Source organism: Anas acuta, chromosome 5 (assembly GCF_963932015.1).
Source record: "Anas acuta chromosome 5, bAnaAcu1.1, whole genome shotgun sequence".
NCBI lineage: Eukaryota > Metazoa > Chordata > Aves > Anseriformes > Anatidae > Anas > Anas acuta.
In genome coordinates this window covers 23925180-23937280 of record NC_088983.1, presented here as the reverse complement: position 1 = coordinate 23937280, position 12101 = coordinate 23925180, and the positions used below count along the sequence as shown (strand labels likewise).

General features: G+C 40.9%; 1 protein-coding gene across 4 annotated transcripts in view; it reads left to right on the top strand.

The window, feature by feature from the left end:
* TTLL5 (tubulin tyrosine ligase like 5) overlaps positions 1-12101 on the top strand; it is a 124775-nt gene that overhangs the window by 9744 nt on the left and 102930 nt on the right. For 3 of the 4 annotated variants that reach the window (XM_068683162.1, XM_068683161.1, XM_068683163.1), the window contains exon 9: positions 11887-11988. The exons of the other annotated variant lie outside the window; for it this stretch is intronic. In XM_068683162.1, coding sequence (XP_068539263.1) covers positions 11887-11988 — 102 coding nt within the window. The remainder of the gene's footprint in view (positions 1-11886; positions 11989-12101) is intronic. 4 annotated transcript variants of the gene reach the window in all.

Genomic DNA, 12101 nt, shown 5'->3' with positions numbered 1-12101 from the left:
GATGTGTTAATGATGATCCCACAAGAGATATACATGTAATTCTTTAAATTGATGAACAGATTCCCTTCGGGTTTGTTGTGATGTGCCTTTGCCTGCAATGATGCTGTGAACAGGTCGCTTCTCTAAATGGGGACTGGAACAGGTGGCTCATCTTGGTCAGTGAAAAATGTGACAACTGTATTCAGTTTGGAAAAGGAGTCTTAAACACATCTGGCACACAAGTTTTATATTTGGGGAATTGTTAATTGCTATTATTGCATGTTACTGGGGAGTGAAGAGGGGTGAACAAAATCATCTCCAAGATGATCCAGTATTGAATATGCCTGTTTTCAGAGAGTCTTAGCAGTCTATTGTAGGCCACCAAAACAGGAGTTGCATCATAACCAGGTTCTTAAAGTTAGTTCTGCTGATCTTGTTGTAACAAATAGGTATACTTCTGGGAAAACAAACAAACAAACAAACACATCTGAAACAAGTTTTCTGCTCTGTTTAGGAAGCAAGTGTTCCAATTCCACAATATGTAGCATTTTTGTCTCTTGAAGACAAACATGTTACTCCACTGTTGATGTGTGTGTGTGTGTACATGTGTTGGGGGTGTTTGTTTTTTTTAAGTACTCTGTTCATATCAGAGGTCTAGGGAAGGAAATAAGGAAGGAAGCCAGTATCTTCCTCTGATTGAAATATCCTGGCCAGACAGCATATATTAAGATTGAATCATCAAGCTATTTAGATAGCAAGGGAAGTATGGAGGTTTATAGTCAGCTTCCTTCTCAAGACAAGGCCATCTTCAAAGTTCAAATAGGTACTCTGTGGCTTTATACCATAAATGTTAGAGTATTTTTCAGGAATGGAATTTTCTTAGCCTTTTTTGGCAACTTGTTCCAGTATTTGATCTTTCTCACTGTAAATCTGTCTTTTTTTTTTTTTTTATTTTATCTAATCAGAACTTCCCTCCTTGCAGTTGGACTGTTGCATCTTGTCCTTTTGCTATGCTCATTTGAGACGAACTTGACTCTGTCTTTGTAGCCATACATTAAGTAGTTGAACACAGCAGTCAGATCCACTCCTAGCCTTCTCATTTTTTGGCTGAACAATCTTTGTCTCCTCAGCTGCTCCTTTTACACTGTATTTTTTCAGACCATTTTAATAATTCTGACAGACTTTTTGTACTGGAGGCTCAAAACTTCTTGAGTCTGTCTGTCTATCCTTACCTGATAAGCTGGATGCTGGCTGACTGAATTTCTTTGTTATGAGGTTCAGAATATTCAGCTTTAGGGCTTGAAATGGTGTTGTAATCAGATCTGAGCAAAGAACTTAAGTTTTCTTTCTGGTTATGCGTCCAGAAGCATCAGTTTCAAGAATTCTGGACTCTATCTTTGTAAGATTCCATGAAGCAATAATGCTACTTTTCAGTGTTCTAAAATCCTTAGTATGTTTTGATTATAGATTAAGCACATGGAATCTAATCTAGATCGCATGGTGTCCATATACGCGACAAATATGTCCTGTATGCACAGGACACTGATATTACTAATAGTGTGTGGTAAATAATTACGCTTTCCTTTAAATTTCACGGTTCTTTGTTGGAGGTAGCTAGTATATGGAGATGAGCTGTAGCACCAGATAAATGATGATGTCAGCTGTATAGCTGTGGGACTAGTGCAGAGGGATCAGCAAGATGTGTTTTCTCTGGTCCAAGGATAGTCCTAGTTCTGTTACTGAATTTCAGCTGCTCACTGAGTAACTTCAGCTGAGTAGTGCTCAAACTTACAGCTAAAGACTTGTAACAAGACTTGCAGTTAAATGTTTTCTCATGGTAGGTATACATTTATGAGCAATATTCTTACTCTTAAACTTTTACCTTTATCTTTATTATGCAGAGTTATGCTTGTTGGCAAACTTGCTTTAGAAAACAATGCTCAAGTGCAAGTAGAGGTGACAGAAAACTTGAGGTGGGATGTTCTGTATGGCCTGCAGATGGCACTAATGGTCTTTAGTTTTAGTGATTTGGAATTTTCCCATACTCTGGATTTCCAAATTCACAGTTGGAAAGGTAAGGATCCCGGAGCTACTGGATTCTGGCTTCCTGTTTAGTTCCTTGGCCTTACATTTAATGCTGTGGTGTTAAGTGCTGGGAGAGACTCCTTTATTGCTTCACTTGCTGTAACACTTTGGTTTAAAGCTGGGACAAAACTTGTGTGGGGCAGGAGGAAATGCCTTAACCTTTGGGAGAGGAAGCTGGTTTCTGTTCTTTACTTAGGAGAAACAGTGCTTAAGTGTGGAAGCAATTTGTAGCAGAGAACTGAGAGGTAACATAGGAGCCTGGAATAAAAGTCAGTATTGAAGCAATCTAAGGGGAAACCCACCAGCAGAACAAAGGACTCTATTTTAGGGACCTTCACTAGTAATTGCGATACTATGTGGTGCTTTCCATGTACAGAGGTTGCTTTCTGAAAGCATAGGTAGTCCCTGAAGTGTAGTCAGGGACTTTTTTTCCTCTGTTTTCTTCTTTTAGCCTGTCTGTAAGGTAATGTTTTGCTCCAGTCTAATGGTTTGTGTATTCCAATAATAGAGGAACCTGACTGCTTCAATAAAGCTGGAACCTCTACCAGAAAAGGAGTGTTATCAGGAAACCATAAGATGTAATGATCTTGCAAAGGGACAGACTTGTTACTATACACGTTTGTGATCTGATGTTTGACTAGATACTTTCTTAGGCCTGGTTGCTCTTGGCACAGCTAGACTTGTCATGACGTGATCTAGACAGGAATTTGAGGCCTCAGTGCTGAGGAGAAGAAAGGGATTATGGATCAAGCCTGTGTGACTTGTATTTCATTTTCCATGTGGAAAAATGAAGAAAAAGTTTCCTTTGAAGGAGGTCTGAAGGGTATATACACAGAGGTATGTAAAAAAGCCTTCAGCTATTGCTGGTTGATTTGTGCTAGAAATACTGAATAACTGTCTGCTTTGTCCTGGTTGAGGTTCTTCAGTGCAACTTTTCAGGCAGATGTTGACCATAAAGCTTTTTTTCATTTGATCTTCAAAGGGGTGTTGAATAGAACTTAGGAAGTGCCAAACAAACAAAAATAGGTAGACGAAGCATGCTGGCATACATCTGGTAATTGTCCTTTCAGGCACCAAGTTGCTAAATATCTGTATTTTATCATCTACGTTGACCATCTGTGACTTGCAGCCTGGAGACCTCTAGCTGGTACTTGTGTATTGAAGCTGTAGGTTTGGACTGCCTGCCTGCAGCATATATTCCAGAATGAGGTAGTCTTAACAAGCTTACCCATGTTAACCTGAGGGTATAACTCAATCATCTGTTTTCATGTTAAAAAATATGGGTTGTTTTATTTGAGACTTTTAAAATATGTGAATAGAATATCCAGTATCCATACCCATGGATGTATCTCATCAGGTCCCATGGACATGTGCACCTTCAGGTTCTTTACATGGTCTTGAACCTGATTTTTTCCTACACTGGGCAGTTCATCATTCTTCCAGTCCCTGCCTTTGCCTTCTGGGGCCCAGGCTGTGTGCTGAAGCTTTTGTTGGCAAAGACTTAGGCAAAATAATCATTATGTATCTCAGCCTTCTCCATACCACAGTGACTACTTATGTGGGCATTAGCAAGTGGAAGTCCCAAGGCAGCTCTTACGGCAAGTATTGAACTGATGCATTATGCTGATCTTTTCTTTTTTTTTGGAGGGGCATCCTAGGATGATGAGAATGAGCCTAACTGGTATTTGAAGTACAGCAGAAGAGGACACAGGGCCAGGAATATCCCGTGCTGTTTGTGAGAGCCTTCCTCATTTTGCCATCTAGGGATGCTCCTCTTTCCCATCTGACTTTCCCTCTTCCTGTGTATCTCCCAGTGGGACAGAAAGGAGTCTGTAGGTCTGTCTTGCTTGGTGCCTTCAGACATAATAGGGACGTGGTGGTTGGAGTTCATAGTGAAACATCTCCTTGTTTTTTGGGATACTTCTCCATAGCCTACTTCTTGCCTAAATCACCAGATTTCGGCAGCCTTATTTCTGAGCCTGAGTGGCTGGAAGAGTCCTAGTCCAGCAGGAATTTGTTAGTCTGATTCACACTGAAATTGAAAAATAGATTTAAATTAAAAAAAAAAAAAAGTAACACTAAGCTAAAAACCAAATGTTCTTGCAAAGGGCCCAAGGAGCAGCAGCTGGGGGGAAACTTTCCAGAGCGACACGAGACTGCCAGTAATGGCAGAGGGGGCAGACGGGCTTCCCAGCGCTGCCACCGGCTGCCTTCTGCTGCCTGAGCTCACCCTGCTCCTCTACACAGTGCCCCTCCTTCGGTAGCCTGGCTTCCTAATTAGCACTGGCTCCGCTGGGATATTTACCTTTTCTGTGCTGGATTCCTGTGGTTTCCAAAGAATTCAGGTGTTTGCTTCGAGCCAAGGAATTCACATTACCTCACAGCCTGTGCTTAGGCCAGAGCCTGCTGCAGCAGCCCAGTCCCCCCTTGCAGTAACCCCTGCCTGGCAGGCCTCTGCTTCTTGGGGAACGCGACTCATTTCTGTGTGGACACCTGGGATCAAACTGCAGCCACTTCAGTAGACATCAGCTCGCCCAGGAGCTAAGGAGCAGTGTTTCACTACGCATCCCCACTGGACTTTGCACTGGTGGATAGTGCAGCCAGCCAGAAGGGCTTCTGCTCTTTCCTTGCTTGAGATGAACAGGGTTTGAATCACCGAGGGGAAAGATTGATCCACCTATGTGTGTATGGTTTTCTTAATAGAAACTTACTGCCTCCACAGGCACCAGTTATCTCCTTTTAGACTGTTTTTTACCTTGAATTTCCTTGTATAAAATCGAGTAGTCGGACCTCGGGCTGTTACTGTCTCTAACACAGTAGAGTGTGTGTGTAATGTATATTTATGTATATGAATAAAACATACATAAATATAATATGTAAAATCTATATTATATGCATATTTTTATATGCATATATATAAAGTGATTATATATATTAAAATATATATTGATATATGTAAGTATAATAAATAATTTATAGAGACTGGGAAACAATAGGAGAAGTTCACAAAATCACAGACTGGTTGAGGTTGGAAGACACCTCTGGAAGTCATCTAGTCCAAATCTCCTGCTCCATTCAGAGCAAGTCCAGCTGCTCTTGAGTATCTCCATGGACAGAGACTCCACGGCTTCTCTAGACAACCTGTGTCTGTCCATATCCTGCTAGGGGCAGTGCCTATGCTGGAAACTCAAAGTGGTTATGAAAAGATTTAAAACAAACAAACAAAACCCAAACAAAACCACAACAAACAACACACACACACACACAGATACCACAACAAAACAACAACATCCAGGTGTTTTTCTTTCCCTGCAGGCATCTGGTAGAATTACTCCTGAATCTTGTTCTTTAACAATAAAAATGCATGGGTAATTTTATCAACCTTTGGTTAGAGGAAATTCGATCATAGTAGAGATGTCACTAAAAGTCCTTTTTGTGTTTTGTAGTTCCCCTACAAGCTTTGGCTTCTATTCCTAAGCTTCTGCTAACTGACATATCAGATGCTGGAAAAATAAATTAAAAAAAACACTATATTGACAACAGGGGAGAGTGTGATGGTCCTTACATACTCCTGTATTTATTTTTTGACCTTTACTGCAAAGCAACTCCCAGGTGACATTTTGGAATCCAGACCTTGATACTGTTTAAAATTGAAGCATCTGTAGTTCTCTTCTACCAGTTCTAGTCTGTTGGACAGTTTCCCCAGGGCACCATATTTCTTTTAGTTCTGAGTTTAGCAGCAGTTCACAAGAACCATAAAGAGAAATGAGTGGTGCAGATAACTTTCTATGTGGCCTTAGTTCCCTGAACAAAGTGGCAGCCAGTAGACTAACAGGGAAGCCAAAGACTAATGTGTGAGGAGCAGAGGGGAGGGAAGAGGGATTGAGAAAAGTGACTCCAAGCAAAAAATGTGAGGAGCGTGCTTATAGAAACGCTACGTTAGTTATTTCCAGGACATTTAGGCAGGAACCCTATGTGCAGTCATGGAAAAGACTTGTCGTAATGTGTGCTTTTTCTGTAGCACTTGTTTGAGAGAAAAGGGATTAACTATTCTTTCCTTCTTCCCACTCTAAGGTCTTTTCTCTTCTCCTCTTCCTTTCCCAGGCCCTGGTTAGATGTCTCAAATAAGCATTCCAGAGCTGCCAAGTTTTATGCAAAACCATGCAACATCTTATGTAAATATTTAATGATCCAGTTTACGTATTTGCAAAATGACTTGCATATGATAAACTTCACCTTGTGGTCAGTTTGTTTCCCAAAGCAGTGCTGAGAGTAAGGCAAAGAGCAGCGTGTGACCTCTTGGGCAGTGAATGTGTGACAGTAAAAGGGTAGGTTATATTAAAGCAATGTAAGGGTGTGTCTCTGGGTGACTTACTGTTAGTCTAGAGGCTGTGGGTCCTTCTGGAGTCTGAAGGAATTAGCAAGAAATTCTCCCTCGAATTTTCTGTTCCCGGTGGCTAGGCTACCTGCTGCCACTCCTGCCATCCCACTGATGCTTTTCATTGCTCTTCTCTCTGTGATCCAACAGAAAGTGCAGCCAGGGGGAAGGCAAATGTATTCTTGTTGAAGGTGAGCCCTGTCACAGAGTGCAATTGCTGGTTAAAGGGAGCTAGTTTTTGCCTTTGGCGTGAGCTGGATGTGCCTTTGTGACTTTCAGCTGAGATAGATGTAGGCAGGTGTGTCACAACTGTTGAATGCATGAGTGCCGCTTCTTATTCTAGGTTTTAACTTCAGAAATAAAGGGTATCTAATGCTGTCCTGAGGAAAGAGAAGCTGCAGTGAAAGGGATGGAGGCTGCCAGGGCTGTTCACAATCTGATTGCTGCTACTTCTGCTTGGGAGGCTGTATCGCTGGCAGTAGTTTAGTGGAAACTGAAGAGTGCACAGTCAACCTCACTTTCATGTTCCTTGTTTCCAGGTGTATTTTTGAGATAGAAGCTCTACTGGAATGATAGCACTTCTACTTATATCTAGAAGCTTTTGGAATCTAATCTCTTGTATGTCATGCTAGTGGGTGTCCTTAATTTTGTTAAAAAAAGGGGGTGGAGAGAAGGTTGGTTGTTAGTTTTTTTTTTTTTTAAAGCCTTACATGAAAATTGTAAGAACCCGAAGCAGTGTGAGTTTAGTGGTTGAACTGTTCATGTCACATCAATTTAACTACCAGCAACACACTACAATATCAAGTGTGCTGGGTTTCCGTGTTGCAAAGCATTCTGTGTAGTCCATAGCTTGGACAGGGCCAGTTCACAGCAGGGAAAATAAGAATTGGTTGAGACAGAGCAAGAAGGTGGTGTTAGTGAACACAAGATGGCATTTCTGAAGATTTTCACTTGGTAAAATAGTTTCCGTTGGCTGCAGATTTGCCTCCCCGTTCGGACAGGCTGGCCTGTAATTTAGGAGCACTCTTGGATTCCTGGCTGATTGCAGGCTCCCACATAGCAGCATCCACGAGTAATACTTTGGCTAGGAAATGGTCCTATCCTGGCGGATGATGACCTGGCCTCAGTTATTTGTGCCTTCATCACTATTTGGCTGGACTATAGCAATATGAGATACCTGGGCATGAAGCCTTTAGTGCTTAGGAAAATAGCTTGTACAGAAAGTTGCAGCATGTGCTCATGGTAAATTGTGTAACGGGGAAAACATCAGGCTTGCCCTTTATTTTCTGTGCCACCTTCCCATATAGTTTTTAAACTGTTCTTAGGATCTTGGCCCTTATCTTTTTGTTGATAAATGTTCTATGCTTCGGATCAATAAAAGGTTACTTATGCTTTTTAATGATGTGGCCAGGAACTTGATAATCCTTTAAAAGACTGAAAAAGTTAGCATGAGTTTGTTATGATCTCGGAAGAATTTACTAGGTGATCTTACAAACATTGAAGTCTTCCTACTTTCCAGTCATAGCCTCTTGCCATGACCTTATTGTATGTAAAAATAATTTCGAAATTTTTGTTGAAACAAGGCATTCTGTAGTGTGCAAGTCTCATGTTTCCTGGAGAGACTGAGAATGGAAGGTGAATAGTTTTGTTACTGCATTGGAAGGAAGATGCTGTGATGTATGGTATGAAAAGCTGTGGAACTAGAGAGTGCTAAAGGTAATCATAACTGGTATTTCAGTGATAGTGACACTCTTCCATTGCAAGCAAGTGCTAACACGATGTAAGGGGTGTAGGCTATTGTCCCCATGTTCCATCGCCATTTCAACATCCAGGGAGTATTGATAAGGGCTGAAGAGAGAACTTGGGTTTTCCATTTGTAATTTGCAGACTTGTCCTTTGGATAAGGCTAGTAAGGCTGTCAGAGCAGCTCTGAAAGAATGTGTTAAGTTGACATTTGATTCTGTTTAAAGCTTGGAGTCTTTCTGATAGCAGGCTTGAGTCACTTAACATTTTGTGTGTTTTTTTTTTTTGCTGCATTACTGAACTGGACTGTGATTATGCCTTAAAATGACAGCATGCTACTCGGAGAGAGAGAAGTTTATGCATTGAGAGCTCACAAATACGCTGGAATCCCTTCTGGATAATCAATTCCTATGGAAATGTAAATCCTGTAGTAGCCTTGTTATTCTTGCGACATAGAGCTCAGACTAGCTAATAATAAGGATAATCTCTGTAGAAGGAAGCTAATGCAAGTGTTTGAAAGCTAAAAGAACTACTATTTAGAAGTATCATTTATACCTACCAGGGGTTGATATTCTCATATTTCTGATTATGTGCATAATTAGCAACAAGAACAACAAAAATTAAATTGATTAGTGTGGTGAACCTAATTGTTTTCTTTTTCAAAGTATCGAAGGAGCCTTGACTTTCTGAAATAGCTTGCTACTTATGCTCAGTGTCTTCCAGAATCTGGTTAAAAGCATATTATCAACAAAATACTTTCAGTACGCTGCTAATAAGTGATTGCTAAGGTGGAGATTTAAGTCATAATTAAGAACCAAATACATGATGGAGCTGTTGTCATTACTTTCAAAGCAGAAGAGCTAAATCCAGGAAACTTACAGTTAAACTGAAAAAGAAATGCAAATATTTTAAGCTGTGGAAATATTTGGAAAGGGGATTCAAACTTCCAAACTCCTCTCTGTTGCCAACTGCTCTAACTTCATGTATAGTTAAAGCTCAGAAAAATCTGGTGCAAGATCACGTTCAGTTTTTTAACCTCGCCACTCAGTTACACCGTGGAGGTTTTTTTTTTTTCCTGCTCCTACCTGTGTATTTATTTTTAATTTTAATTTGATATGGATTTGCTGGTATTGTTCCTGTGGGGAGAGAGATTTCTCAAAATGGCTACCAAACGAGGGCCTTAGTGGCTTCAGTTTCACTGAGAAATGGGATATTTGGCAGTTCTTTCTAAAGGAGGATTTTTGTGTGTGTGTGTGTGTGTGTATGTGTAACTTGTTGTTGAATATCCTTGTATAGTCCAGCATCTTCTGAACTGTGGCAAATAAGGGAAGGATGAAGAGAGGTGACTTTAATAAAGTGAAAGGGGATGCTTTTTTATTTTGTGTATGCCAGGTTCATTGCACATCCAGAGTCTCTGGATTTCCCTCCCCCCTCCTCTCCTATATTTTTCTTGATTTCTGTCTCCTTTTTCCTGCTTTGAGGGTTCATCAAATTTACTCTTCTTGTGAATGATCCTACATTGACATCTTAACCTACTATGGTGTAGGAGAAGGGTCAGAGTGCAGAAGGTGGATTTTTTTCGTTGGCTTTTTTTTCCCCACTAGAACATGTCTGCTGTTACAAGCTGTGGTGGCTAGCAATGGCTCACACTGGTATTTCTGCAAATCAGATGCCATGGATTCTGTGCTTAATGTTTTGTTCTATGTAATGTTCTCCAAAATCTGAAGTGTAAAATATATCTTGAAAAGAGAACTGATGACATGCAGAATAACTATTATTATCTCACACTTAACTTGATGTCAGGTCCTTGTCTGGTTGTAGGATTTTGCAAATATGGCCACAAACAGTATTATCCTCTGCTTAATGTTTGCTTTTTTAAGATGATTTGTGGCCTCCTCCTAAAATGGAGGCACCGCTCTGTATCCTGACTAACACCTCCCACCCAGAAGAGGGTGTACCTGTATCTGAAGTTAATTAGCATCCTTCTATACTTCCTCTAGTGGCTGTTCAGTCAGATCCATGAACTGATCTGACTTGCCTGTGTCTACCCAATTTGTGGAGCAGATCAAGGAGAGTGGCTGGAACATGGAAGTGAGCAGGGGATGAGCTTTCAGCTGCAGTGTATCTGTACACTGACAAAGGCTGATCATACAACTCCATGTTTAGAATGCAATTTTTTGCACAAGATATAATATTAAAAACTTTAAACAGGTGTTGCTATTGGAAGAAACAGTCCTGTACTCTTCCTTGCAGCTGTTCTCCTTTTCCTGTTGACCTTTTCCTTTCCTGACACAGGTATGTGATCAGTTCCCTTCTGGCTATACAATATGAACTCTAACAGAGGGGTAGCATGTGCCACTGTACTGCCAGTACTAGCACAAAAAGACTGTTTTTAGATGGCATGTCTACAGTGGCAACACTCTTCTCTCATGTCAGAATTGTGCAGGTAGAATGAAGGTGGGTAGTTGAGGAAAGAATATGGGTAGTTTATGTGGCCACTGAAAACAATTACTTATGAAATTACAACTTTATTTGTAGCTGTACAGTAGGCAGGATCTCGGTGCTGGTCTGCCTTTTTCCTTCTTTCACACACCGTTCTCTCTGCCTCCTTACTTCCAACATAAAGGCAAAAAAAAAAAAAAGAAGAAAAAAGAAAAAATAATTAAAAAAGTCCCTCCAACTCCTTACAAACCAAAATCTGGGCTATTTTTCAGTTGGATCAGTTCTTTGATTCATTTCAATGCAAACGTCTTTGATGGCAATTTATGGCTTAGGGAGTGTTGATGGAGCACTAGGTTGCAGTACAGCTAATTAACACCTTTTAATCAGAAATTCACCGCTGATGTTGCCATAATAAACAGGCTGAATTAACTGTGGCATTGTTGGCTGCAACAGGGTTCAAACAGAGACTAGGTGAGCTTGTAGCAGTGGCTTGCTCTTGATTGCTATCTTCCCTGCAGCACCTTTGTCCTTTCCTCCTACACAAGTTAGATGACATCTTTGTGATACAGAAAGGTTGCACTGTCCCAGAGAATGACAACACCCTGGAGCAGATACTGCCTCCTTGGACAAATTGGTCTGGCCTGCAGGTTCTGCCTGGTTCCCTAAATACTTCTCGAGAAAGGGGATTGACAGTTGTAGGCTGTACAGATGTCAGCAATAGAAATCTGTTCCCACAGTCAGCCTTTCCTAAGGCATCTGCGGAGTACACAAGAACTGAGCTGTGCTCGTAAAAGACTTCGGAGAATATTGACAGTGGTAAGCATATGTAGCAAGACTGCTATATATGTGGGTGCTTTTCCAAGACCAGTGGATCTTACATATTCATGGTAGGTCCTATTGTGAAATTGAAGGTCCTGTGACACTGTCAAAAACTTAAATGTCCTGCATGGCCAGAATGCATGAGGACCTCAGATCTAAGCAGTCAGGAAAAAAAGTGCCTAGTGTGAAGTGAATCCTGTTAGGCCACAGAAACTCCCAGGAAAATAAATGGAGCCCCCTGCTTTAAAACACTGCAAAGAGACTAAATGTGTCTGAATGTGGCCCTGAACTGTATTTTTGTGAGGAGTGGTTGCACTTGAAGTCACATTACATGCATCCTTTTCCTCGCTGTTGTAGTCAAACTGTCCATGTAGTAGGTCATATTTAACAAGGACATGGCTCATTCCAGAAACACTATAAATCTTTATCCCTCTTTACAGGTTTGCAACTGTGAGGTATGACCAGGCATCCAAGAACATTAAAAACCAGTTTATGCATCTGACCAACTACAGTGTCAACAAGAAGAGTGGAGATTATGTCAGGTACTTGGCTGGAAAGTGGAACTTCTAGAGTTCCTTCTAGAGGGTGGGTTAATTTACCTAAATTGGTCTGAAGTTGGTACCAGCCCTCAGGGATAAGACTTGTGAAAGATAAG